The sequence below is a fragment of the Schistocerca piceifrons genome, chromosome 2 (assembly GCF_021461385.2).
Source record: "Schistocerca piceifrons isolate TAMUIC-IGC-003096 chromosome 2, iqSchPice1.1, whole genome shotgun sequence".
In the NCBI taxonomy this organism is placed as follows: Eukaryota; Metazoa; Arthropoda; class Insecta; order Orthoptera; family Acrididae; genus Schistocerca; species Schistocerca piceifrons.
The window spans coordinates 780052370-780078583 of NC_060139.1; the positions used below are offsets into that span (position 1 = coordinate 780052370).

At 37.2% G+C, this 26214-nt stretch overlaps 1 protein-coding gene across 2 annotated transcripts; it reads right to left on the reverse strand.

Moving 5' to 3' along the window:
* Positions 1–1784: 1784 nt before the first annotated feature.
* On the reverse strand, positions 1785–25410 carry LOC124775763 (tumor protein D54). Of its 2 annotated transcripts, XM_047250593.1 has the most exons (7): positions 23964–25410; positions 22235–22347; positions 16606–16754; positions 5856–5915; positions 3492–3654; positions 3069–3322; positions 1785–3038 (listed from the first exon to the last, which is right to left on the reverse strand). In XM_047250593.1, the coding sequence occupies exons 1-6, from the start codon at positions 24256–24258 to the stop codon at positions 3179–3181; spliced, it is 924 nt and encodes a 307-aa protein (XP_047106549.1). In that variant the 5' UTR covers positions 24259–25410; the 3' UTR covers positions 1785–3038; positions 3069–3178. The 2 variants fall into 2 exon arrangements, with proteins under 2 accessions (XP_047106549.1, XP_047106551.1); XM_047250595.1 differs by lacking the exon at positions 5856–5915 and having other exon boundaries at positions 23964–24535.
* Between the last annotated feature and the right edge of the window lie 804 nt (positions 25411–26214).

The following is a 26214-nucleotide window of genomic DNA, read 5'->3' on the forward strand; positions in this document are numbered from 1 at the left end:
TATCTTTTCAAAACTTAAAAGTAGAAAGCCAGGTTAACTGATGGACCCTGCAGAACAGACTGAATGGATGAAACGAATCGGTATTGTCTTAATGTTCGATTTCACCTGACAAGCTTTTTTGGAGCAAGGCAAATTTTTAAGTCTTCCACTGGCTTGACTGTTGCTTTGATTTAGGATCTTAAGTGTAGCACTAAGTTTCATCACCTGGGACAATTTTTGAAAAATGTTTGAATCATTTCAGGACTATTCTTTCAAAGCACAGTGTGCTTCCATGCAACGTTGTCTTTGTTCAGCAGTCCGCAATCATGGCACAAATTTGGCACCCACCCTTTCTTCTATCACAATTCACTACACTGAACTCTAAGTCACTCCCAACAGCTCCACAACTTCTTCCATCATCATCATCATGTCTTAACTGATGATTGCATAAATGTTTTCAACATTTCCATGTGCTCAGGCTGTGGAAGGACAATCAGGAGGTGGTTTATTCAACAATTGACATTTCACTATTTTTGAAACTGAAAATAACATTTGAGTTTTCCCCATAGCATCATCCTTGTATGCTGTTTTTAACATTTTAAGAGCTCCTGTTCCAATTTTTCTGAGCAGAGAGCAGGACTTCAACACCACACGCTGTTCACAAAAATCAGCCATTGCAAAAACAACAATTACACAAAACAGTTGTCACTATGAATGCTGCCAAACCTAGTCCTGAACTCCATCAGTGATGGCACTCTGTTCACTGTGTCTAGAATGTTTTCTCCATGCACTACTAGCAGCAAAATGCAGCACTACAAAAGCTCTGCACACCACCAAAAAATTAGTTCAGTTTCTTTTGGGTGCCTCCTTACATATGGTATCACTACAATTTTATGTAGTTACATTATGTATGTAGTTAATCAATGTAATATCATGTGTACTTTTATACTGCACTTTTTTTAACCAACTAAAGCAATTAAAGAATTTACATTATCATTTGACTGAAAAACTTTAAACACTAAAGTTGTGTGTCTGCATATGTCCTCTACCAATAACATGACAAATACGGGGAAAAAAGTTTGATCTCAATCAAGTTAATGTCTAGTTCCCTGGGAAGCCAGTGCTCTTTTTGAGGAACACTATTACCAAGTAGAGAACCGGCATCTGGAGTTGACTGCAGAATGATTCTACAGCCGTCAATTTACACTTTGCTTAAGTGTCCATGAAGATAAAATACAAGAAATTGAGAAGCATGCAAACGCTCTATTTGCTAGTGTAACAGGGAAGGTAATTACTAGTAGCAGTACAGGATACCCACTGCCAAGCTCACAAAGGTACCAAATACCACAAAGGCTCCTCCAGTAACACCACACTGATTCTTTCATTCATATTTACAAAAATGAGTTACTTTTATTCTACATTTGCTATATCCTTATTTTCATATTAATGTTTAAAAAATCTAATATTGAAAGAGATGTGTCATGGATATGTGCACTACAGTAATTTATTTAAATGAAAATTATCCCTGGAGATATAGTAAACAGTGAAGTAAAGAGTTTGTGACAGGCAAGAAAATGAGCAAAAATAACAATAAGTGAATGATTTAATTATATTTATAATTATGTGATCTCCAAAAATTCTCATAATAATAAATAAACAGTCAAGATTTTTCATTACATGTGTGTGACTAGCATGTTACATCATTTTCATACACGAAGTACGTTTTTCTGTAAATAGAATTTGATATCAAGACTTGAGATGGCATGATTACATTGAAGTTACACATTATATAAAAAAGAAAAAAGTTAATAAGGAAAATATTAGTTTTCATGTAACAAAAAGTTATTTATTATAATCAATGTGACAGACAAAACATTAGAATATTTTAACAATCAAAATGTGCAATAAACTTTTTAATATCTAGTTACACTGATTATTTTCTTAAAATATACATCAATACTATCAAATAGAAAACATTTCTTTTCAAAAATTTGACAGTAATTTAGTATGAGATTTTTTGAAAATATTACAGCAAGGCCAAGGTGGATGGAGATGAGTAATTGCAATTTAATGCAAAAACAATATGGTTCCTTTGTCCAGAACAGATCACAATAGTTGCTGCCATAGAACAAGCCCCTATATCACTTAAAATAAAATCAACATTATAGTGAATTATTTCCCAGATGGCTACAGATGAATCAGTATGGAAAACAATTTAAGTTTTAACAACTTAAATAGATGGTTATCAGAGAGAAAGTGACAGCATCATAAATGTGGGTGAGAGATGACCAACACCAGAAGGCAGGAAGTAGCACAAATGAGTGGAAAAAAATTTGTTGTTGCACTACTATATATGTGAAGATAATACCTGAAATATCAATCTGTCTAGTAGTCTTCCTTACTGCACACATTTCAGCTATTAATGATGAACAACAGATGTTTCTCATTTTAAGTGTGTTGTATTATGTAGTAAATCTTGCAGAATAAGAATTATCTGAATGACACTGTTACGCAGAGAACTGACTGTTCAAAATTTTAAATTTTCAGTTACAGGCACAGCCTTGAATATGAAAGCTTCCATTAATTACATATTCAGTAGTTTACATGCAAAGCAGTGTAACAGAAACCTAAGCTGTCGTTACAACACAGCCAAGCCATCGTTTTCTCACAAAAAGCTTTCAAGTTAAATAATGCTGAACTCTAGTGCTGTGACAACACATGAAAGTCACTTCCAATAATTAATTAGCATGCCTCCTAAACATTCTATACAATAGAGTTAGCAATATGGTTATTTTCCCAAGTTGGAGAGTTGATCCTTTCTTTTCATGAAAAAACTTTAAAGTGATTGCTGAATACAAATTGTAAACGACATCTTATTTCAATAAGCATGCCTCTGAAGTTCTCGTAACACCTGGAGTGGACAGTTTAGTCAAACAGTTTATTATGAAATGTTATAGGCAAAAGATACCATTAAATATTGTATTATAAAAATATGTATAGCTACATTTAATGTAATAATTAATAAGTAACCATAAGTTCAGTCTGCAGTAAAGCTGTACCAATCCACAATATACCCAGTAAAGCTGTACCAATCCACAATATACCCATTGCATTTTAAGCTGAACTGAATTAACCATTCCACATCAAGAGGTAAGACGCCTAACTAAACCCAGTTTTTGTAGCCAAACAAGTTATTCCTCTAGGAGAGTGGCTTCTCTTCTGGTATGGTTGGTGTTGTAGCAGGTGTCGAAGCACTGTTACTGGGTCTTCGGTTTGCCTCTGCCTCTCTCAGAGCCTCATCAAAACTCTGAGTTGAGTTGGAGCGTGAAGTCACCACTTTTGTCTGTAAATGAATATTGAAAAGTTTCTCACTTCATTCCATCTTATCAAATACTCTGGCAAATTACTATGGAATTTACTTGTTTTAAATACAAACAACAGTTAAATATTTTAAAGAATATAGTTTGTATGCTGCTGTTCAGTAGGATCTCATTAGACACTTTTGCACCAACCTTCACATTCTCATATGCTGACCCAACCTTCTCTTCTAAAGAGCGAAAAGAATCTGAATTTTTCAGCTGCCCAATTTTTGTTGTTACACTGGAGCCTAAACCACCTAGAAGAGTAGTAGTTTTTTCAGCTGTAGTTTTAATCACAGATTCAGTCTTCTGATACCTAGAAGCAAAAGAATGAAGAACAGCCAATGACCAAACATGCATTATGAAGCTAAGTTCATCATAACTACTTGCTATGCATGGAGACAAATGTAATAAATCATAAAAAAACACACACACACACACACACACACACACACACACACACACACACACACACAAACAGTTACTTGTTGAGAAGTTATCTTCGTTTATCAATGTGAATTAAATGTTATAGTAAATTATTTAGACATTCTGAATTTCAACAAAGAAAAAATTTATTGATAACTGGACTGAAATGATATGTAACTAATCTTTAAAGAAAAATTAGTATTACCTATCTTCTCACAGGATAAACTATTAGAGTAAAAGGTAGAATAAATTAGATAGGTAAGTATAATTACAATGTTTTACGCTGCACCTGAAGTAAACATTTTAAAAATGAAGCATTCACTTAACACAGAAGTAGCACTAATGTCATGTCTACAAGCACATAAAGCAAACATTAGAAACATACAAAACTGAAGGAATTTCATGTATGAAAGTAAATCAGATTGTTTCATAGCTACACTTAATGGTAAAGTTTGTGGACTGAGATTCCAACAACATGAAATAGTACAGAAGAGGTGAGGAACCATGCACTGTAGGTATACATTTTTCGATAACAAATTTTCAGCACTGAGAGATATAGGAATTTAGAATGACATTATGAAAACATCAAACAATGAAGAAGGGTAAATTGCTGTACTCATCTAAACTGGTTGTCATTAAAGAGCCATCACAAAAACTCAATGTGAATCACACTGGGCTTTCATAGCAAGTCTCTAGGTGATGGCAGCAATCTAAGGAGGCAGGGTGAGGGAACACTGGCTACTCTGGCAAGGATACATTACATGACAAACACCCGCAACAGAGGAAACATCAAATATTGAGGAAAATGACAAGTGACTGAAGGAACAGGACATCAAGAGCCACCAAAATGTCACAACTTATGTCTCTGTAACAGCAAATTGTTGACTGCTTAAACTACAATAGCAATGATGAAGGATAAATCAACCTAAAACATGAGGCAATAAACACACCTAGTAACTAAAATTAATTATCAGTGAATGTCCCTACAGATAAAGCTCAACAGTTACCATGAAGTCAGCTTATGAGATACTACATGAGAATATCTTATTAATATTTGTAGTCAACAGATAATGTATTACCAAGCCACTTGGATCATAAGTTGCACATTGAAATACATACAAAAGTGCTTCGAGTAATCTCTCCGAAATATTAATGGGGTTTCCTCCCATTTAAATCATCTTTAACTGTTTACAGTCTCATACACAACTTTTTCTATGAAATAAACACTTTATATCTAAAAACAAAGAAGATGTGACTTACCAAACGAAAGTGCTGGCAGGTTGATAGACACACAAACAAACAAACATACACACAAAATTCCAGCTTTCGCAACCATCGGCTGCTTCGTCAGGAAAGAGGGAAGGAGAGGGAGAGACGAAAGGACGTGGGTTTTAAGGGAGAGGGTAAGGAGTCATTCCAACCCCGGGAGCGGAAAGACTTACCTTAGGGGGAAAAAAGGACAGGTATACACTCGCATACACACACATATCCCTGGGATATGTGTGTGTGTGTGTGTGTGTGTGTGTGTGTGTGTGTGTGTGTGTGTGTGGGCGCGCAAGTGTATACCTGTCCTTTTTTCCCCCTAAGGTAAGTCTTTCCGCTCCTGGGATTGGAATGACTCCTTACCCTCTCCCTTAAAACCCACATCCTTTCGTCTTTCCCTCTCATTCCCTCTTTCCTGATGAAGCAGCCGATGGTTGCGAAAGCTAGAATTTTGTGTGTATGTTTATGTTTGTTTGTGTGTCTATCAACCTGCCAGCGCTTTCGTTTGGTAAGTCACATCTTCTTTGTTTTTAGATATATTTTTCCCACGTGGAATGTTTCCCTCTATTATATTCAAATAAACACTTTATATACACAGAACAAGGATAGGCATGGATGAAGGTATGTGTAGCGACAAATTCCAATTCGAAATTGATAAGTTTTGAATCACGAATTACGCCATCAGTCTCTTGAAACATAAAAACAAATTGATTTCAATAGGTATTATTTCTCAGTTCCAAACTAATTCAGTTTCCAACTGATCACATTACAGCAAACAACTAAAAATAGGAAAGTGTGCATCATGAAAGTAGCATTTACAGTACTTACAATGGTGCTTCTGTAACAGCCCTGCTGAACTTCCCTAGTTTGTCTTCAACATTCTGATAACTGTTACGATAAAAATAAAAATAAGCAAGTAAGGAGTGCAGAACACAAAACTGAATGTGTGTCCATAATCTATGTGGTATTTTCTTTGAAATGTTATTTTCATTCCTTGCTAATATTTACCTCTATTTTAACAAAGTTCCCTCAATGTATAAGACAGGAGGACAGGTGACCACTTGCCTGCAAATCAGTAACAATTTTGAGCTTTCACTCCTCTTACAGCTTTGGTGTGTGCAAATAAACCCAAAACATGCAAGAAAGCAAAAAGCTAGTAAAGTTGTCTCGTCTAAGGTTGCACCACCTACCATTCATCTGCAGATGGGTGGTAACAAGTCTGTATTCTTTCTGTTTCCATCATAATATTACCATCAGTCTTATTTAAAAGAGAACAGTCTTAATGACAAGTATGACAATCAGGTTCTGGATATTCTACTTACAAATAGAAAGTATTTCACAACACAGGGGGTGGAGGTACCAAAAAATGTCATGTTTCTTTATTATGGTACCATCTGAAATACATGAAGTGTATTTTGGGACAGTAAGCATAATTCTTTGTTGTGTCACATTAATTTAAAAATTCTAGAAAGTCAGCCAAGGAAAAAAATTGATTGATCTTGGTTTTCTTCTTTCTCTTTTTCCCCCCTAGCATTTATCCTCTCTAGCACAGGGTCTGCTTTTTGGGAATTTAGCAGTATTATTTAACTATGTGATCAGATGGACTTCCTAATGTCCCAACTGTCAATGCAACCTAAGGGATCAGTAGTGCACTCCATCAGTCTGTGAATCATGTAAATTTTGTTCTCTGTGTAAGTTAACTGTTTGTGTATCGTATTCTCTGAGGCAGAAGCTAGTGACCAGCCCAGAATTTGCCTAAATGAAACATGGAAACAGCTGAAAACCACCCTCAGGCTGGCCCAGGTAGCATCCCACCACATTAATCCATTGCACACATTCTATATGGAAGTGGCCTACCTTCCTGTCTCAGAAGGTAGCACACTGCACATTATGCTGTATGAAATGATCTTTAATGTTTGTTTTAGTAATGAATATTTAGTGTTTTTTATTTTTTTACTATGGTCAGATGAACAAAGTAATTTGAATTTCAGATTATGCTCTGAACACATTTCTAGGTAATTAGGCCACACGAGTGCACAGAATGACAAACATTTCCCTACTGGCCACATTGCTCTAGGTATCCATATATAACTGTTTATGTCTCAACCACTACATCCATTACTGTTGTACACAATTGCAAGCCGAGAGAGTATGCCGTGTGGCTTTCTTTAATGAGATAAACAAAGGCACTTGAATTTAAGTCAGAGAAATAAGGGAGATTCAGAATCCTTATCCACTGTCCAGACACAAATGTGACCACCTGTCAAAATACTCACCTTTTCCAGCGTGGGGCACTGTGAGACATGTAGGAAGAGTGTCAATGATATTCTGGAAGTACCAGTAGGGATGTGGAGCCATGATGAGTCCAGTACTGTGGCCAGCTGCGCTAAGTTTCTTGGATAGGATCCATGGCATGAATAGTCTGAGGTTGTCCCACAGATTCTCAACCATTTTTCTCAATTCCATAAATTTTACCAACAGCCATATACAAAACTTCCTGGCAGATTAAAACTGTGTGCCCAACCGAGACTCGAACTCGGAACCTTTGCCTTTCGCGGGCAAGTGCTCTACCAACTGAGCTACCGAAGCACGACTCACGCCCGGTACTCACAGCTTTACTTCTGCCAGTACCTCGTCTCCTACCTTCCAAACTTTACAGAAGCTCTCCTGCGAACCTTGCAGGACTAGCACTCCTGAAAGAAAGGATATTGCGGAGACATGGCTTAGCCACAGCCTGGGGGATGTTTCCAGAATGAGATTTTCACTCTGCAGCGGAGTGTGCGCAGAAGTAAAGCTGCGAGTACCGGGCGTGAGTCGTGCTTCGGTAGCTCAGTTGGCAGAGCACTTGCCCGCGAAAGGCAAAGGTCCCGAGTTCGAGTCTCGGTCGGGCACACAGTTTTAATCTGCCAGGAAGTTTCATATTAGCGCACAATCCGCTGCAGAGTGAAAATCTCATTCTGGAGCCATATACACTTTAGGTTATTTTATTTTATATTGAACACTACCAGTTTCAGCAATTCATTTTGCCATCTTGAGGCCACATATGCCTTTATCATACCAAAAACCTTATTGTATGATGCCATAAGACTGGAACCATGAATCCGAATCGTTATGCAACTGATTCATAAGAAAGGGCGACACTGGTTCAACTGGTAGCATTCGATATAAAATAACCTAAAGTATATGGCTGTTGGTAAAGTTTATTGAATTGAGAAGTGTGTATCAGCCGGTGTCCCCTGGCCATAACAGACCAACAGAAACTGGAGCTATGCAACACACTGTATTGTCCTGATGTCCAATGTCATCAAGTCAAGGAAAAACAAAATGCATGTGGAAGTGGACATGGTCCTTAAGAATAGATGTATACTATTGTTGATCCACTGTGCCTTCCAGAATTACAAGATCACCCATGGAATCCCCCAGAACATGAAACTTCCTCCTCTGGCCTGGACCCTTCCACCAACAGTTGCAGGGTGTTAGCTTTCAGATGTTTTGTGCTAGACACTCCAACAGTCGTATGTCTGATGGAGTGTAAAACATGCTCCATCTGGAAAGGTCACCTGTTGCTACTCAGTGGACATCCAATTTAACAGCAGTCAGCATTGGCGCACCAGCCAGGTGCGTGCTTGCGGAGGTCAACGTGCGGTAACATTCATTCACTGAATGGTTGCTGAGGAGATACTGTTGGCGGCCCCACGGTTCACCTGGGTGGTCAGTTGCTGAACGGTTGAACATCTATTTCCCCATACATGTCTCTGCAGCCATCATTCACCCCTGTCACCTATGGCCTGTGGTGCACCACAGCTGCTTTGGCATCGGTTTTGCATGGCACCATTTTGCCGTGCACAGTATACTTTAACCATGGCGGCATGCCAACAATTTACAAACATAGCTGTTCCGGAAATGCTCCCACCTTTGGCCCAAAAGCTAATGATCGTGCTGTTCTGAACATAAGAAATCGTTCCATATCTGCATTACGACAATGACTGCACTGTTTCCCGCATCCTCTGACATGCTTTATGTACCCTCCACTGCTAGTGCTGCCATCTGCTGCTGTGAGCGGTTATGGCATGTTGATGTCTAATGGAGCCAGTGGCCATATTAATGTGATTGGAGTGTGTAGAACCTCTAATTATCAAAACTCATTCAAGACACCACATTTGTCCCATAGGAAGAATGTGACTACAGCAGCATACAAATAAGAAACGTATATAATTATCAACTGATCACTTCAGTGTGGATGCACACCATTCTCAAACTCTTAATGGAAATCTGTGAAATGCTGTGAGTAATAAGAATAATAGGCAAGGGGCATTACATTAGTAGTGTGTGCCTAAGTTGAGAATTTGGGCTTGATAGGAAGCTTGCTAGTGTAGCCATGCAGCTGCGATGACCACTTTCCCAACTGATTTTAATCAATGCCTATTGGCAACTAATACCATTAATTTCTTTGTGTCTTACTAAGACAAGGGTGACAAACATGCAATTCATTCCATTACTCCATTAATAAATTATTATACAATGCTTCTTTCATCATATGACTTTTCCTGAAAAATTAATGTGTAGTGCAGATTTTGCATGTGACTGTACATGTTACCAGCAATGGAAAAAGGAAATTCAGTACCAGGAAGAAGATGTATAAAAGTAATCTACAGATGACTTGGAACATTTGTCAAATGCAATACTGTGAATCACAATAACTTCACCATTATGAACTGCACAGTTGCATAAATTACTTTCACTAAAATTCTCAGTCAAGTAAACAAGAAGCGTAGGATATCACTCTGAGAAAACAAGTTTATAGCATTGTCACTGTAGATGATATTCTACACAATTTACTCTTTTATGATCTTGGCTTGTAATAATAAAAATACCACCACAAAAAAAAAAACACTTTTCCGGGGAGGTAATATAAGCAAAAAACTGAATTTAGAGATGGATACAAGAAAAGATTTCCTCCCGTAATGACCAACATAAAATTGAAGTAATAATTGAGAAAAACAATGGAGTAATGTCCACAAACAAATTACCATGACTACATTACTACTGCTGCAACCACCACATAAGAACCACATTTTATTACTGTATAAATTCTTGAGACATCAACTAAGTCATTGCTGCTAATAATCAAGACTCAACCTAGTTATAATTAAGGAGAACAACCTACTAAAATGTCAGAAATTACTGAAAAACTTAGTCATTATGCAAGGGAGGCGAAAGGGTGGGGGGTGGGGATGGGGGGCTGTCAAGAGTCCCGACAGCTGTGGTGCCGAAAGCAATTCAGAAATTATTTGGAGACAAGCTACTAATTTCTACAATAACAAGACTTTTATGGTTACTGTCAAATTATACATGCCTAGGAAATACAATTTTTAAAAATAATGAAAGTTACAATCATTAAAGAGAACAAGTGATTAAAGTAGATTGGCTAGGGGGGTCGCAAACAGTATGCTGAGGAGAGAAAACAGCAAATATCTATGGCAACTTTGTTTTTCTTACATCACTTCCTTGCAGCCATTTTCCCCAATACGAAAAAAAGAGGGGGACAAGTACAATAAGTATGCTGTTTGCTTTTATTTACATGAAATGATATTTGGACCCGTTTCATTAGTAAAAAAGTTATCTGCAGTCTTTGGTTCCATCTGTGCCATCACCACCACCACCACCACCATGTAAGTTTATGGCCTGCACTGCGTACAGATTAAGTTTCTGATTGTTGTTTCCCTGCTTAACTTTTGCTAATATAAACCTTGACTAATTCCACATCCCCCAAAAAGCTATTGCTCATAAGCTAGTATAAGTGCTATTTTCACACACTGATCCGCTGTTTCCCTTATTTTACATATTTCTCCATTCATAATTTCCATTCTTGTTTTACGTGATAACTTGAAACACCCCCAAAACTTCCTTCGCTACAGTTTATTTTGAAGTCTTTCCCATCATTAAAAAAAAGTGAGTCGCGTTACTCTTTTTCATTTTCTCAAAACCAGAAAGTAAGTAGTTATTTTCATCATTCACCTTTATGAGAAAACTAGCTAACTTGGCAACGCTTCCCATCTGCTAAATATGCATGGCAATTGGATGCTCAGTACATTCTGTGATATACCTGGGAATTCTGCAGGGGACAAATTTCTGCTCCTTCACCATTTTCAAATTATAATAAATCATATAGAATCTGAATAAAAAGACTCCTTTGTTTGGGTTTTTAAATCCCTGTTTTTAATTTTTTGTATATGATACAAAACTTCATAATATACAACATATTTCAATTTTTTGAATACTGTGTGGTAAGAGTATGAAATGGTTTTTTGCACCACCAGTTCATGAAAGAGCAACATACAAGTGACTATGCAAAAATTTGTCTAATTGTTTAAATGCCCCACTATTACAGTTAACACTGACTGTGAACAAGAAAACAAAACAGTATATCTAATATAGGTTATTGTTATGTATTAACTGTTGCTTAAAAAATATTTAGCACATGCCCCAATATTGTATAGTTTTAATTTTTCGGATACTGTGTGTCAGGAGTTAGTTAAAGATCAGATATAACTGACAGTGGTAAAACACTGATCATAAATAAACTCCAGCGTGTTTGAATGTTGGATCTTGAGCTTTCTTTATTGTTACTGCAAACGAAACCTGGAGGGGTAAACTGGTTGGGACATCAATATATAGAGTATGAGAGAGACTTCTCTACCTGCTGGCTCTGTGAGGAGAGCACCTTAAATGACATCATTACTTTGCATAGTTTTAATCTGGGAATGGGTAGCGTTACAAAGTTTTGGATGATTCAGATTGCGTAGTAGTATTCTTTTCAAAAACCCGTAAGGTACAAATACAACATTATCAACATATAGGTTTTCTGTTAAAACTGGCAAAGGAAGAGATCAAAACAGCACATAGTTGTGTACATAATTTTTGTTTAGAATTTTATATATAGAAAAGCAAAATGTACGGTGGAAAAATTTGTCTAATGGTTTATACACTCTGCTATTGTAGTTACAACAACTGTGAAAAAGAAAATACACTTTCAAAGCATGGTGCAGCATTTTCTTTCTTGCAGTTGGTTTTAACAGAAAACTTATACACTGTTTTTTTAAAAGAACAATATAGCCTATGTCCGTCCGAATGTTTATTAGAGTATTGTATCAGAATTTGAAGTAAATCAGTCACGAACATTGAGATTTTTTGAGACAATATTTCCTTTTTATATATTAATATGGATTAAAGATCATTGCAGTCTTTAAAGAAAAAACTTGAGAGAAATTGCTTCTTCCTTCTGTATAAAATAGTATCTATAAATAATTCCTTTTACAGTCCCCTTGTGCTACTTAGGGACGATACCATGTACACACATCAAAAAAGAGTCTTTCTTGGTTCCAAGAGTTCCGGAACACGTACAGAAAATTGGAATAGAGAGCAACATAAACGTCATTTCCGCCCTTTTTAATGTTCATGAAAATCACACATTGCATGTTGTACCACCATACAGCAAGACCTTCTGAGATAGTGGTCCAGATTGCTGTACACACCAGTGCCTCTGACACCCAGTAAGACATCCTCTTGCATTGATGCATGCCTGTATATGTCGTGGCGTACTATCCACAAGTTCATCAAGGCACCGTTGGGTCTGATTGTCTCACTCTTCATGGCAATTCAGCGTATATCCCTCAGAGTGGTTGGTGGGTCACATCGTCCATGAACAGCACTTTTCAATCTATCCCAGGCATAGTCGATAGGGTTCATGTCTGGAGAACAAGCTGGCCACTCTGTTCGAGCGATGTCGTTATCCTGAAGAAGTCATTCACAAGATGTGCACAATGAGGGTGTGAATTGCTGTCCATGAAGACAAATGCTTCACCAATATGCTGCTGATATGGTTGCACTATCGGTTGGAGGATGGCATTCATGTATCGTACAGCCATTACGGTGCCTTCCAAGACCACCAGCGACATACGTTGGCCCCACATAATGCCACCCCAAAACAGCAGGGGACCTCCACCTTGCTGCACTCACTGTACAGTGTGTCTAAGGCGTTCAGGCTGACCAGGTTGCCTCCAAACACGTCTCTGACGATTGTCTGGTGGAAGGCATATGCGACACTTATAGGAGAAGAACGTGATTCCAATCCTTAGCGGTCCATTCGGCATGTTGCTGGGCCAATCTGTACCAGACTGCACGTTGTTGTGGTTGCAAAGATGGACCTTGCCATGGGTGTAGGGAGTGAAGTTGCGCATCATTCAGCCTATTGCACACAGTTTGAGTCTTAACAAAATGTCCTGTGGCTGCACGAAAAGCATTATTCAATATGGCGGCGTTGCCGTCAGGGTTAACCCGTAGGTAGCGGTCATCTACTGCAGTAGTAGCCCGTGGGCAGCCTGAGCGAGGCATGGAATCGACAGTTCCTGTCTCTCTGTATCTCCTCCATGTCCAAACAACATTGCTTTGGTTCACTCCGAGATGCCTGGACACTTCCCTTGCTGAGAGCCCTTCCTGGCACAAAGTAACAATGCGGACATGATCAAACTGCGGTATTGACCCTCTAGGCATGGTTGAACTACAGACAACACGAGCTGCATACCTCCTTTCTGGTGGAATGACCGACTGATTGGCTGTCGGACCCCTTCCGTTTAATAGGCGCTGTTCATGCATGGTTGTTTACTACATCTTTGGGAGTGCTTAGTGACATCTCTGAACAGTCAAAGGGATTGTGTCTGTGATACAATATCCACGGTCAACATCTATCATCAGGAGAACTGGGAACTGGGGTGATGCAAAACCGTTTTTTTAATGTATGTACTACAGAACTTGCTTCATGCAACATATCTAATTGCACAGAACCCCTAATTACCAACAACAAAATACAAAGTACAAACTGATTTACACACTTGCTTCAACTCTAAGGCAGTCACACTATGAATGGACCCAGTGCACTGCTTTGGATACTACAATGCTCTTTCACATTCAAGGCTATTAGCAAAAGATTAACAGATGAAACACACACACACACACACACACACACACACACACACACACACACACACACACACTGCCCCTCCCTATCATTTCCGTAGATTATACACTGAAAATTATGTTAGGAAATGGCAATGATAGGTCAACAATTCATATGTTATTGATCAATGAACCAACAAGGCACACCCAAGTATAGTACATGAAAAAGCTGTAAGAAACATGATTCTTCTCAAATTTGCAGTACAGTTTAACAGCAGGAAGCCCTTTATCCCTCCACACCATCACATTTTGCCTCAGCAACTGTGCAAGCCAAATTTACCGAAAGAAACTGACACTGAGCAAATACTTAAAAGTCCTCAATGAAAAGCATAGATTATGAACACACAAGCAACAAAAACTAAACTACACTAATTTAAAAAGCAAATATGAGCAATAAAAAGGAAGAAAATAACACTGCTTAAGTGCTAAAGGTGAATAAGTGACCGCTACAAGTGTCATAGAACGTTAGGTTTCTCTTCGTTTTTCTTGTGATCGTATTTATGTACATTGTTAATTACAGATGTCAGTTGCTGTTGCTGGGTACTCCGCTGCAAAATTACAACCATCAGTAAATGGTATCATTGTTACCTAACTGAACAGCAAACTACCAGCTGTATCTCAAAAACAGTGATACCCATTGTAAATTGAAAATCGTGTATAAACATAACACATACAACTTTCCTTACATGAAAAAATGCAGTGGTCCTTAAAACAATTCATAGGTTTACCATTAGTGATTACAACATGTTGCCATGAATTCCCGATCTCATCTGTTACAGACAAATTAAGTGTATTGTTTATCCAAAGGCCTACTGCCCAATTGTTAAGAGGTTTTCATAAAAGTGCCATTTTTAAAAAAAAATTTCCTTCTTTGTTCTGTTTCTTATTAAAGAAGGAATATCCTGATCTAAAGTTCGGGACTTGGACTCTACTCTTATCAGTAACAATCTATCAATAATTTCACCTCCTGTGAGTGCGATTTTGTTCCTTATTTTTTTTAATAATGTCTTCAATGATATTTTTATTTAGGTATAGAAATATAATTACAGCAGTTATGGAGAAGACTATGATTTTTGGGTTAGGTAATTTAAAATGATGGCATTATTAACACAAAATGATAATCCTGCAATGAAATACAAGTACAAAGTATGGTGTTCATCCAGATTAAAAAGACCTGCAGACAAATTTCTTAAAAGATAAGAAATGCATTTCAATTGTCTGTAACCCTTGCTGGAGGGCGACAGGCAGCACCATAAGAAGACACAGCAAATTTGAGTTTGTCTTCTTAAATCTGAAGGAGGACTTTACATGAAACCACAGTAAAATTTCCCATTTTTTATTCACCCTCTATTCACCCAGTCATTAGTAAGTACTGGTTTACTCGATGACAACTGGCATATCATATACACTTTATGTCCCATCCCAAATTTTCCAACAATTAATACTGAGCAATCTACTAAATAAGGTACTCAATCCTGAATCTTTACACAACACAGACTGCAGTTTGTGCTCATATGTGGATCAATAGGCATGACAAAATACTTCATGATTTGTAAAGCACTTTAGAATTCAGGCTAGCTGATTACATTAAATTTCAGTGATAAGGCAGCTTTCCACCTGATCATGACTGTCAGTAATCAGAACTTACAGATTTGAGGCACGTTCTGCACAATGAAGGGGCTCTTTTTTTCTTATCATAGCCCACTACTAAGTATACATGGTAGCCATTCAGCTTATAACGTCTAATACAGCAGTTTAATACGACCATGTTCCCACCCGCATGTTTACCAATCGTGGAGTAGTACTGGACCAGTCACGTAGGAGATTAGGATTTTATTCTCCTCCTCCACTGCTAGTTTTAGCACCTCTGCCTATGTTACTAAGTCACCTTTCTTGTAAACCCACAGTAAATGAAGTCTGAAAATGCGCATCTCCTACACAACATATCTGATACCGTGTAATATGGGAACCCCACATGGAGAGATGTGGACCACTAGTTGGACATGAGTAGGTAACATGGTATGGCACATATCAACCAACATTTACTGAAAATAAGTTTAATTTGTGGTTCTGTACCATTACAGTTTTTTGTACATAGTTTACCAGATATGTTTGGAATTTGAAATAAGACTGTACACAACATTCATTTGTTAAGAAGGCCTTTTCCTTGGCAGTAATTATTTGTGAACTTTGTGAACTCACTACCTAAAGTTATAGAATTGGAAACACAAAGGAAGCTAACATAAATTAAGGGTATTGCCCTTAATTATGATTCTAATAATTAAGTAATTCTGTAGTAACTAATCAATCATGCATCTATTTATGATATATATTGAAGTAACATCTATTGGCAGTCACCTCAGATACTCAAGCACATGCTCTACAGAATATTTACAAAGACAAAGGCGGTGTATAGCCTGTACTAGAGTGCATGAGAATTAATAATCTGCTAATAAACTACATTTCAAAGTTTAAAAAGTGTATCTGTCATCATAAAATAATCAGTAAATAGGTACACCAGCAAATTGTGAACAAATTAGTCATTTTCAACCCGTATACTCACATATTTGATTCCTTCACATTTCGAATGCTCTGTGACATATCATCTTGAAATTCCTTCCACACACTTATCCCAAGTTTACGTTTAAGTTCTTGAGAATGTTTTATTTTTGATGCCAAGACATGGCGGAGAGTCTGAATTTCCTCTTCAACCTGAAAATGAAGAACGTCACTAACATTTTCAAATAACTGTTCTACCTCACTAAAGGAGATTATGTACTTGCACATTTTTCACCTAGATCGCCTGAACACTAAATTGGACAAAGAAATTTTTTATAATCATAGGCATCAATATATTCATAAAAGGCTCACTATTTAGGTATAAGGACTTATTTGTGCATAAATACATTGTTGTATTGTCTCAATCTGTGACTTCATTCGATTGATAGGAATAAATAATCAGATTTATACAAGTTTTTTAAAATTGTATTTGTACTCTGTATTCTTGCTTTTCATTATTTAATCACACTGCATTTCAGAATCTATGATCCACCTTCAGGTGGTATTCAGATTCTTTTAATGTTTAATGTACTCTAGTTTCTAATGACATAACCGAATTATCTTTTTATATAAAACAAAAATTCTGCCGCCGGCCGAAGTGGCCGTGCGGTTCAAGGCGCTGCAGTCTGGAACCGCAAGACCGCTACGGTCGCAGGTTCGAACCCTGCCTCGGGCATGGATGTTTGTGATGTCCTTAGGTTAGTTAGGTTTAACTAGTTCTAAATTCTAGGGGACTAATGACTTCAGCAGTTGAGTCCCATAGTGCTCAGAGCCATTTGAACCAAAAGTTCTGCCATTCAAATGTAACAGTGAATTTTGAAAAACATCACACATCATGATTTTTAAGCCTGCCAGCAGCTGGCAATCCTGCAAATGGCAGGGTATGTGCTGGATTTCTTGTCTGAAACACTGTTGTTCTAGCTTCAAATTTAAGCACTTGTCAGTCAAGAAAACTTTTCACCACATTTGCTTTTGTTTGACAGCTAGACATCTGACATTTATGGAGGTATTTTTTTAACTAAACATCATAAGCATTCAGAACTAACAACCTCGAGTTATGGTATTGTATGATCTTGTCTTCTGGGATATTCTGATAGTGTTATTTGGTGGTGAAAGTTGTTTTTAATGCATACGTACGAACAAACAAAAAATTACTAACTAGTTTCAGGTAACTTTTCTCACCTTCGGATGGGCTAACAAATTGTGTGTATTTAAGTTCATGGCTAGCACATGCATGATTTTTGGGAGCTTCACAATTCCACACAAAATGACTCATTTATTAACATTGTTTATTTGGCTTCTGACAAATATCTGATATTTGTCCTCTTAAAAGGTACAACCACTGACATCTTTTTATGCAATGTCCTCTGTTGTAAATCACATTGTCAGTAGTTCTCATTTCAATGCATGTTTATACAAGTTATTTAAACTTGAGCCATGGCCCTTCTACACAAGCTGAACAGTAATCTTTCCGAGTGTGTGGCATATACCGCTAACCAACCCAAAAGAAAAGCAACATCAACCACTAGCCTTGTTAGAATATCACAGGGTTTTACTTGACATCATACTGGGAGCTACCTTCCCGTGATCTGACAATTATCTGTAATTTGTCCTCTTAAAAGGTACAACCATTGACATATTTTTATGAAATATATTTCATTAAAACACACAATACAAAATTAATAAAAATCACCAGTTTAACCATGGGCTTTCTGGTACACTAAAGGCAAAAACTTTGATGGAAATAATATGAAGAGAGGAATAGAAAGGTAAACAACAGTTTGGAAGTGCAGATTTATCAAAAATAATTATTTGGTAGAAAAATAAAGATATGAAAAGAGAACATAATAACAATAAATAATAGTGATGGAACTGCTAAATACAATTTTTACACACAGTTCATTTCACAATAACTGCTAACATAATTCCCAGCAGTGCATTTAATATATAAGGATTCCTTGTTGGCTTGTAAAAAAATTGTGAACTCTTTGTAAATAACAGCACTTGTGCAGAAATTCTACTTTCAGTAGCCTGTTTCTTTCTGACTTTGTGCATGTCAACAGTATGTAGTTAATGTTACCTTCTGCAGACATTGTGTGGTCACACTATGAGGTTGGATTGATTTGAGTGCAGCGATGGTGTGGTAAATTATAACAACACAAAACAACAGACTTTCAATAGTTGGTGTGCTGACTACATGTATATAATCACTTTGTGGGGAGAGGGCCAAGTATTTGTACATATAATTATAAAGTGCTTATGCTACGAGGATTTTTGTGGTCAGGTGACACAAGGTTTGAAATATGTAGAGCATGATCTGCTATACTATTTTGGTAAATCAAGATGACGATTTGGGTTTTGTGATCAGATGGTTTTTTGAAGTAAGTGTTTCTGTATGTAAGAATTTGCCTGCCAGTAGCTGTCTCTGAATATATAATGGCATTTCTGTAGCTTCAATTAAAACGGCATTTGTGGAGGTTGAGACCACAGCATCCAATCACTGACAAATACATCTAAACTTAAGTATGTATAATTTCCACAGGCTATCCTTGCACCCACTGTGGACTGCCAAAAATCTTAGTCCAAACTGTATGCAATCTTGTAGAATCAGTGGTGGTAGGGTGCAAGACAAACCAAACCTGGGAGACCAGATGATATTTGATGCCTTTTCAAGATCGATAATTTTGGTCTTCATGTACGGAACCCATGAAAACTATGAATCAAAAACAATTACTAAATATAAGGACTTCTCTGACACTAGATATCAGTAATGTAGAAGTATCTTCAGGAAGGCATGTGTATCATCAAGAAGGCATGGATATGAAGGCTTAGAAAACCCAATAAGATAAGATTTATCTGTCAAAGCTTACAAGTTGTTAACTCATCGCCAGCTTTTCACCGATGCAGCGACTACATAGTGTTAAAGACTCTGGATCGTTCCTTGTAGCAGAACAGTTTAGCCACTGCAAAGGAAAAATCAAATCTTATTTTCCATAATCACACAGTCAATTCTGCAAACATCTTTTTCCATGAAGCCTAATAACATTAGTTTGTGTAGTAAAATGTCCACATTTACTTGGTCATATGCTCCTTTGATATCCAGGAACATACCTTGCTAACTCTCTCAAAGAGACACATGATTGCAAGTGTCAGATGACAAAAGGACAATATTGTCAATTGCACCTTTTCCCTTCTGAAACCAACCTGAGAAGAGGCTGAGACATTCTGCAATTCCAACCAACACCCTGGACTTTCATTTCCCTAATTGTTCCAGTCTTTTAGCAAGACAAGACGAACATGCAACAATTGGTATGAAATTGCTGTACCATTACCTTTTCCCTTTTTCGAAAGTGAATAATCATTCGAGTTGTTAGACTTCCAACACTGATTATGTTTGCAAAAGGAGGAATAAATGTTTAAAGGTATTTCATACCATCAAAGCTGGAAGGTATTCCAATACCAGTGAAGCCATCTGTTGATGAGTAAATACTCCCTCAAATTCCTCTAAAATAAAGGCAGAAGTTAAAGAGTCTTCAAAATGTGGATGTCTGGATGGTAAAGGAAACAATTTAGTAAGTACTGAAGAGTGATATAATTGAAAATTTTTCGAGACAAGCTGTTTCTCCATTACGAGAATTAACAGAATGTTTGTTTTTAAACGCATTTATCTTGTTCCATAACTGTGATACTAATTTTCCTAGTTAATATCTGTTTAATATTTTTTCTCAAATAACTTACTATTTAACTTGTGTGGTTATAAAGGAAAAATTACCACACTGAAAGCTAAAAAACACCAAGATTTGTTAGTAATTATGTGTCTGTGATCTTTACATTTTAGTAATTAACGTAATTTCCTGAAAGAATGTCCAGAATGTGGGACTTAACACACTTTTCAACTGTAAAATGGCTCTGAGCACTATGGGACTCAACATCTTTGGTCGTAAGTCCCCTAGAACTTAGAACTACTTAAACCTAACTAACCTAAGGACATCACACACACCCATGCCCGAGGCAGGATTCGAACCTGCGACTCAACTGTAAAGAAACATCTGGTACCCTCACAGTACACGAACACAGATGTGTCTACACACTGGTTTTAATTAAGTAGTGTCTTTAGAAACAGTAGCAGACATTTTTGTCCACTGGTGGGTCAAGGATTTTGGAATATTAAAGCTGCTAAGTTTTTCCTGCTACTTTTTCATGCATCCACCTTCCACTAAGCACCTTAGTCAAATATGTATGAGTCAGTGTGTTTATATGACCAGTCAATTTCAATACAATAACCATCTCAATGAAATTCTGAACTCCCGCTCATCTTCTGTCTATCTCAGATGTCCCTACAATTGGTTCATGTCATTTTTTCACTACTAATAATATTTTTATGATATTATGAATTAAACTGTAATACAAAAGTTATGTAAATAAGTAACTCTGATACGATTTAAGCAGATCAAATAAACAAATTAAATATGACTTTCAGGTCCATTTCATTATTCACAACATTTTCTTTCTATAGTGCATTGCACAATTTGCATTTTGCCCTTTATTTTATAAAGAAATAAGGAAAAAAATACATTTCACTTTCTTCCAAAGGAGAGAAACTCAGGTTATTATTTATATTCAAATGCAATTGCTGTGCTTCTAAGAGAACACACCTTATTGAGAGCAGCACTCTTGTGTCATCAACAAAAAATCTCCCGTGTATCTTTATCCCAGTACCTTTTGAAGGGTCTCTGCTTCTGAATACAAATATTCATTTTGGCTCACTAATGTATCACCAGCATTTCCACTCCAACATTGACACTACTACTGCGGAACAGCTTCCAATAGCATGTTGAGTACTTCAATGCCTCACTGTCTCCCAATCAGAGACCAGCATGCTTCTGGTATAATATCAGCAGCACAGCTACTCCAATATGTGACTTTTTTCTGTTTGATAGTGGGCCACATAATGCATTACATATTTTTTCACTGTATCAACACTAGGCAAAAATTTTATTTGACTCAATAAATAAACTAATTCTTCTTTTGAGCAATTTTCTTGTAGCTCACCTTGGGTTCATCAAACCCTCAAGTTGCCCAATGAAGCTACTGATAACCTTCAATGTTTTCCTTTCAGGATACTGATTTTATATGGTTTTTGTCTTTAAATGTTAATTTTGAACACTACACTCATACTAATTTGAATGAGTTGTTGGACAACTGTGGCAGTCAAAACTAACCGAAGATATTTTGAATACAGAATACTGACAACACATTTCATTCTCCTCACAGTTTAACGACTTGAGCACCTCCCCACATAGTTGAACATACTTCTGGTGAAATATCACCTTATCTAACTCATTCTTCTGTTCTGTTGATCTCATCTCCAGGCTGGCTGTAATGATGCCATGTAATATCTGAACTGGCTGAAAATTACACCCAACTAGCAGAACTGCATGTTTTGATATGTTCATAATTCATCTTTTTTCTCTTATGATGGTATCATTATGCTTTATGATGCACCTCTAACTATCTGAAAAAATATCCTGTTAACAATGAGGTCATTAGACATACTGCAATCATGTTTTGTCTAGTGTGGTAAATACTAAACTGCTTCTGTTGAAGCTTACTTGTACATTAGAGAGAGATACCTTTACAAGCTCCTGCTGCCATTCCTGTTTCTGTCTCTCTTGTTCCTCAGGACTCAAACCCTGAAGTTCATTGATACCAGAATCGGGTGAGACGTCAGTAGGGGCCTCCTCAGCTGTAAACAGAAGAGGATATTTTAAATCATCTTACTTGTAAAGATTTTAGCTGTCACTCATGTAAAATTATTTACACGGATGCCATCATTTTAGATATGCTTTAAAATTATCATGCACATGGAGAAAGTAACACATCAAAATGCCTGCAAATATTCCTGCCCTGTTCTACAACAACAACCATTTACAGGTAATAAAAATAAAAAGGTGTAACATTATTCTACTTTTTTTGTATCTGCTCTTTAAATCTCCCCCTGAAGGAGATACAGTTAAGAAATCAGCTTTTCCAAGTGAAAATTAAAGAAGACTGCCAGTGCTGAACTGTCTGCAAAACAAAGGGAAATGTGCTACTGTAACCTTTCCACAGGTCACTTCTGACAGTTCATACAATTGTTTCATTATATCAGATGCTATTAAGATAATGCAAAAAATACCAGCACAAAACACTAATGCGGAGCGAATATTGTAACCGCTCAAGGGAAACTTTGCTATCATTTATAGAAGCTATATGAGCTGTAATTAGTGCACGTGAATCCAATATTTATGCATGCACATGAGGAGGAATATTTATCTCAACTTCATCGATCTACCCTGGGTTACATAAATGTAAAGAAACCCTACATGTTTCCTACACAGCATAAAGGTATTATTATTAGACATATAAGAGACACTGTGAAACTGATGGCAAAAATCAACATGTTCAGCGTAGTGCTATAAACAAATCTTAAGTTTCAATAAATTTGTGACTGCTTACTGGCAGAAATCTCATCTATAGTCATGTAGTCATTGCACGACTGATTTTTCATTTGATCACCTCTAACAAACTGCCATTCACTCAAAACTGTGTGAGAACACATGACAATTGGAATGGCCAAATATCCAAACTGTATGCTGCATTCTTCTGGGCCTCTAGCTGAATGCTCTGAAGTGAACCAGACACATTATGTGTGGGAGATTATATTTCTATGAACAACAAGAATGAGTACGCTCAATTTCTGAGTCAAGTGTTTGTACTGGATTTCTATTATTACACATGAGAAATACGAGTAATTTTCAAGAACTTAGTTGTCACTGCCACATTGTTGCACCTTCAATGTGTGTTTTGTATCTGTGTCCAGTTCATTTTAACATCAATGGAGGTATATAGCTCTTGCTAATAACATGTACTTTCATTTTAATCTGCTACAGTGAACTAAAACTATGGAGCACAGTCAGTACCTCTAATATCCCGCAGTTTAGAGACAAAAAATCTCTTCCACGTGTTATTACTTGCAAGAAACATTTTGTATTAATAGCAAAAGTCATAATTAATAAATGACAATTTTCCTTTATTATGAAAAAGTTACAATCCCATTAGGATGCAAATTCACCGAGTGAAATGAAACAACATATGATAATAAAATAATTTTAAAATAAATACAGCTCCCATTTAAATGCGGTGAGAAAAATTTAGGTTGGAGTGGAAATATGCTATATGCACAAATTACTGAACACTGTCTGACATACAGATTGCTAAGTACGTATGGACAAGATTGAAAGCAGATGTTGCAGCATTTTATTTTTTTAAATTCTCTTTCACACACTCAAAGATGAATGCTGCATTATAAAAACTGAATACCTTTCACAAGTTGCAGAAAACGCCTGTAGTTTTTGGGGCTGCTGACACGAGCAAGATAGGGCTTTGAAATATCTTGAAATGTTACTTTTACATTATGTGGCTTTTTCTGAAACTCCGTTTCCACACTACATGACTCTGTTTCCAGGGATGATTCATCATGTTCATCAACAATACAGAAAGTACTTGAATCTACATCATCTGGCCAATTATGATCAAAACTTGGTGTTCCCGATCCTGATATGTATGCATAGTAGCAATCTTCTTCATATTCGAGGGACTGAGGCTCATCATCCATATCTTTGGTAGTTTAAAACATTATAATGTGTTTAAATAATATTCATTCGGATGCTATCAATTTAATCAGTGGTTCTCAGTCTATAACCTCGTATGGGTCTTTTATGCAAACTATCATGCATGTGCACTGATAATGCTTCAACAGTTTTTAAAAGACATACAGATCTGACTGTAAATTCTCTCTCTGGAAGATTATATGAGAGGTACAAACATTTCAGTATACACTTTAAATGCAGATGCAACTGCATTTACTATGTGATCTGTAATGTTTTATTTACAAATATACTTACTGGCAATTACAGCCAAACGAACTGTGTGTCAACTTTTTTGATTTTGTATTTCTGCAAATAAACTAAGTTCCTTTGGAAATGTGTGTGACGTTTTAAATCTAAGGAAATGAAAATGGGCACACATTACTAGTTTGTGGCACAAGCATTAAGCTAATCCATTATAGTTTCTCATATTACACTATATGGGAATTAGTTACGCTTGAGTCAAGATGAGCAGTTAAAAAAGAATGTAACTTTTTTTTAACATACATGCTTCACTGGCTTAGAAAAATGGACCTCAAGAATAATAAATCACGGAATCTTGGCTTAAGCTCCGACTGAAAACTGGGGGAGAAGCAGAGTTCTGACTGAACCAATTAAAGTTCAACGCCTATAGCTGCACAATTGTTAATAAAATTTGTCAATGTTGGATCAAACAATGCCTGCTAAACATTTTAGAAAGCGGAAATATCATTCAGTGAGCTGATATTCCTGATCTATTTACTGTCAACGGCATCTTTACAGCAAGACCACCGAACTGGGACGCAATATTTTTTGCTCTATGTTCCGTATTTGTGCCCCTGTCGTGACAAAACACTCAAGTAGCTTCACTGCAAGTGATATACTCGCAACTATGTAAAGCGATAACAGACTAATTTCCAGAGGCCGAGCTATCCCTCCATACGAAATGTATCATCACTGGTGCATAGTGAATTTCAACAATTCCACACGCAAGTGCTCTGTAAAACACTTTAAAAGGAAAATCGTTTACTATACGGCGTTGACACCTAGTGCAAAGCGCCTGTCAGATTGGACTCCGCACTGAATGCCACGTGTAACGGTACACAACGGCACAGACCACACGCGCACTATTCGCAGGTAAAACAAGACTGACCCGGCACGCTGGATCCAGCTGTCTGGCATTCTCCTCCCACGTTTCTTTTTCTCCAGCTAGCAGCCGCTACGTCACCACACAGGTATTCCGCCCCGCCAGCAACTCAACTCTCAATTCGCCCTTGCGTACCCAAACTATTGGAAGGAGTTTTGCTGTACGAGAGATTTTTAATGGTGTCCTCTGTTTCGAACCACCTTCTCCACACAAGTTCTGTAAGACACCGTAACCAGGACAGACTTTTATTCGCATCAAATGAGGCATAAATGTTGCACGCAAATGCATTTTGCATTAAAGGTCTCCGTTACGCTGACCCATTGTGCGTTTACATTTTTTTCCACGAGGGAAGCGCTGTTTCCTCCCTCCAGTCACAAAAATGGTTCAAATGGCTCTGAGCACTATGGGACTTAACTACTGAGGTCATCAGTCCCCTAGAACTTAGAACTACATGAACCTAACTACCCTAAGGACATCACACACATCCATGCCCGAGGCAGGATTCGAAACTGCGACCGTAGCGGACGCGCGGTTCCAGGTTGTAGCGCCTAGAACCGGACGGCCACTCCGGCCGGCCTCGCTGAGTATCCCTGAGGTGATACAGACCCCATGTAATATACACCGGATACATTGGCAGTATTTTAATGATGTAACAAACACGTTCATTACAGTTCTTCAAACTAACATTAATGATTCTATTTTAATAAAATTAAGCTCAAGAAACAAAAGTAAATTTAGGTTGGGGTCCTACTGGCCCCAGTGGTACTCAATGCAAAAACCATGAATAAATTTTAGTGTG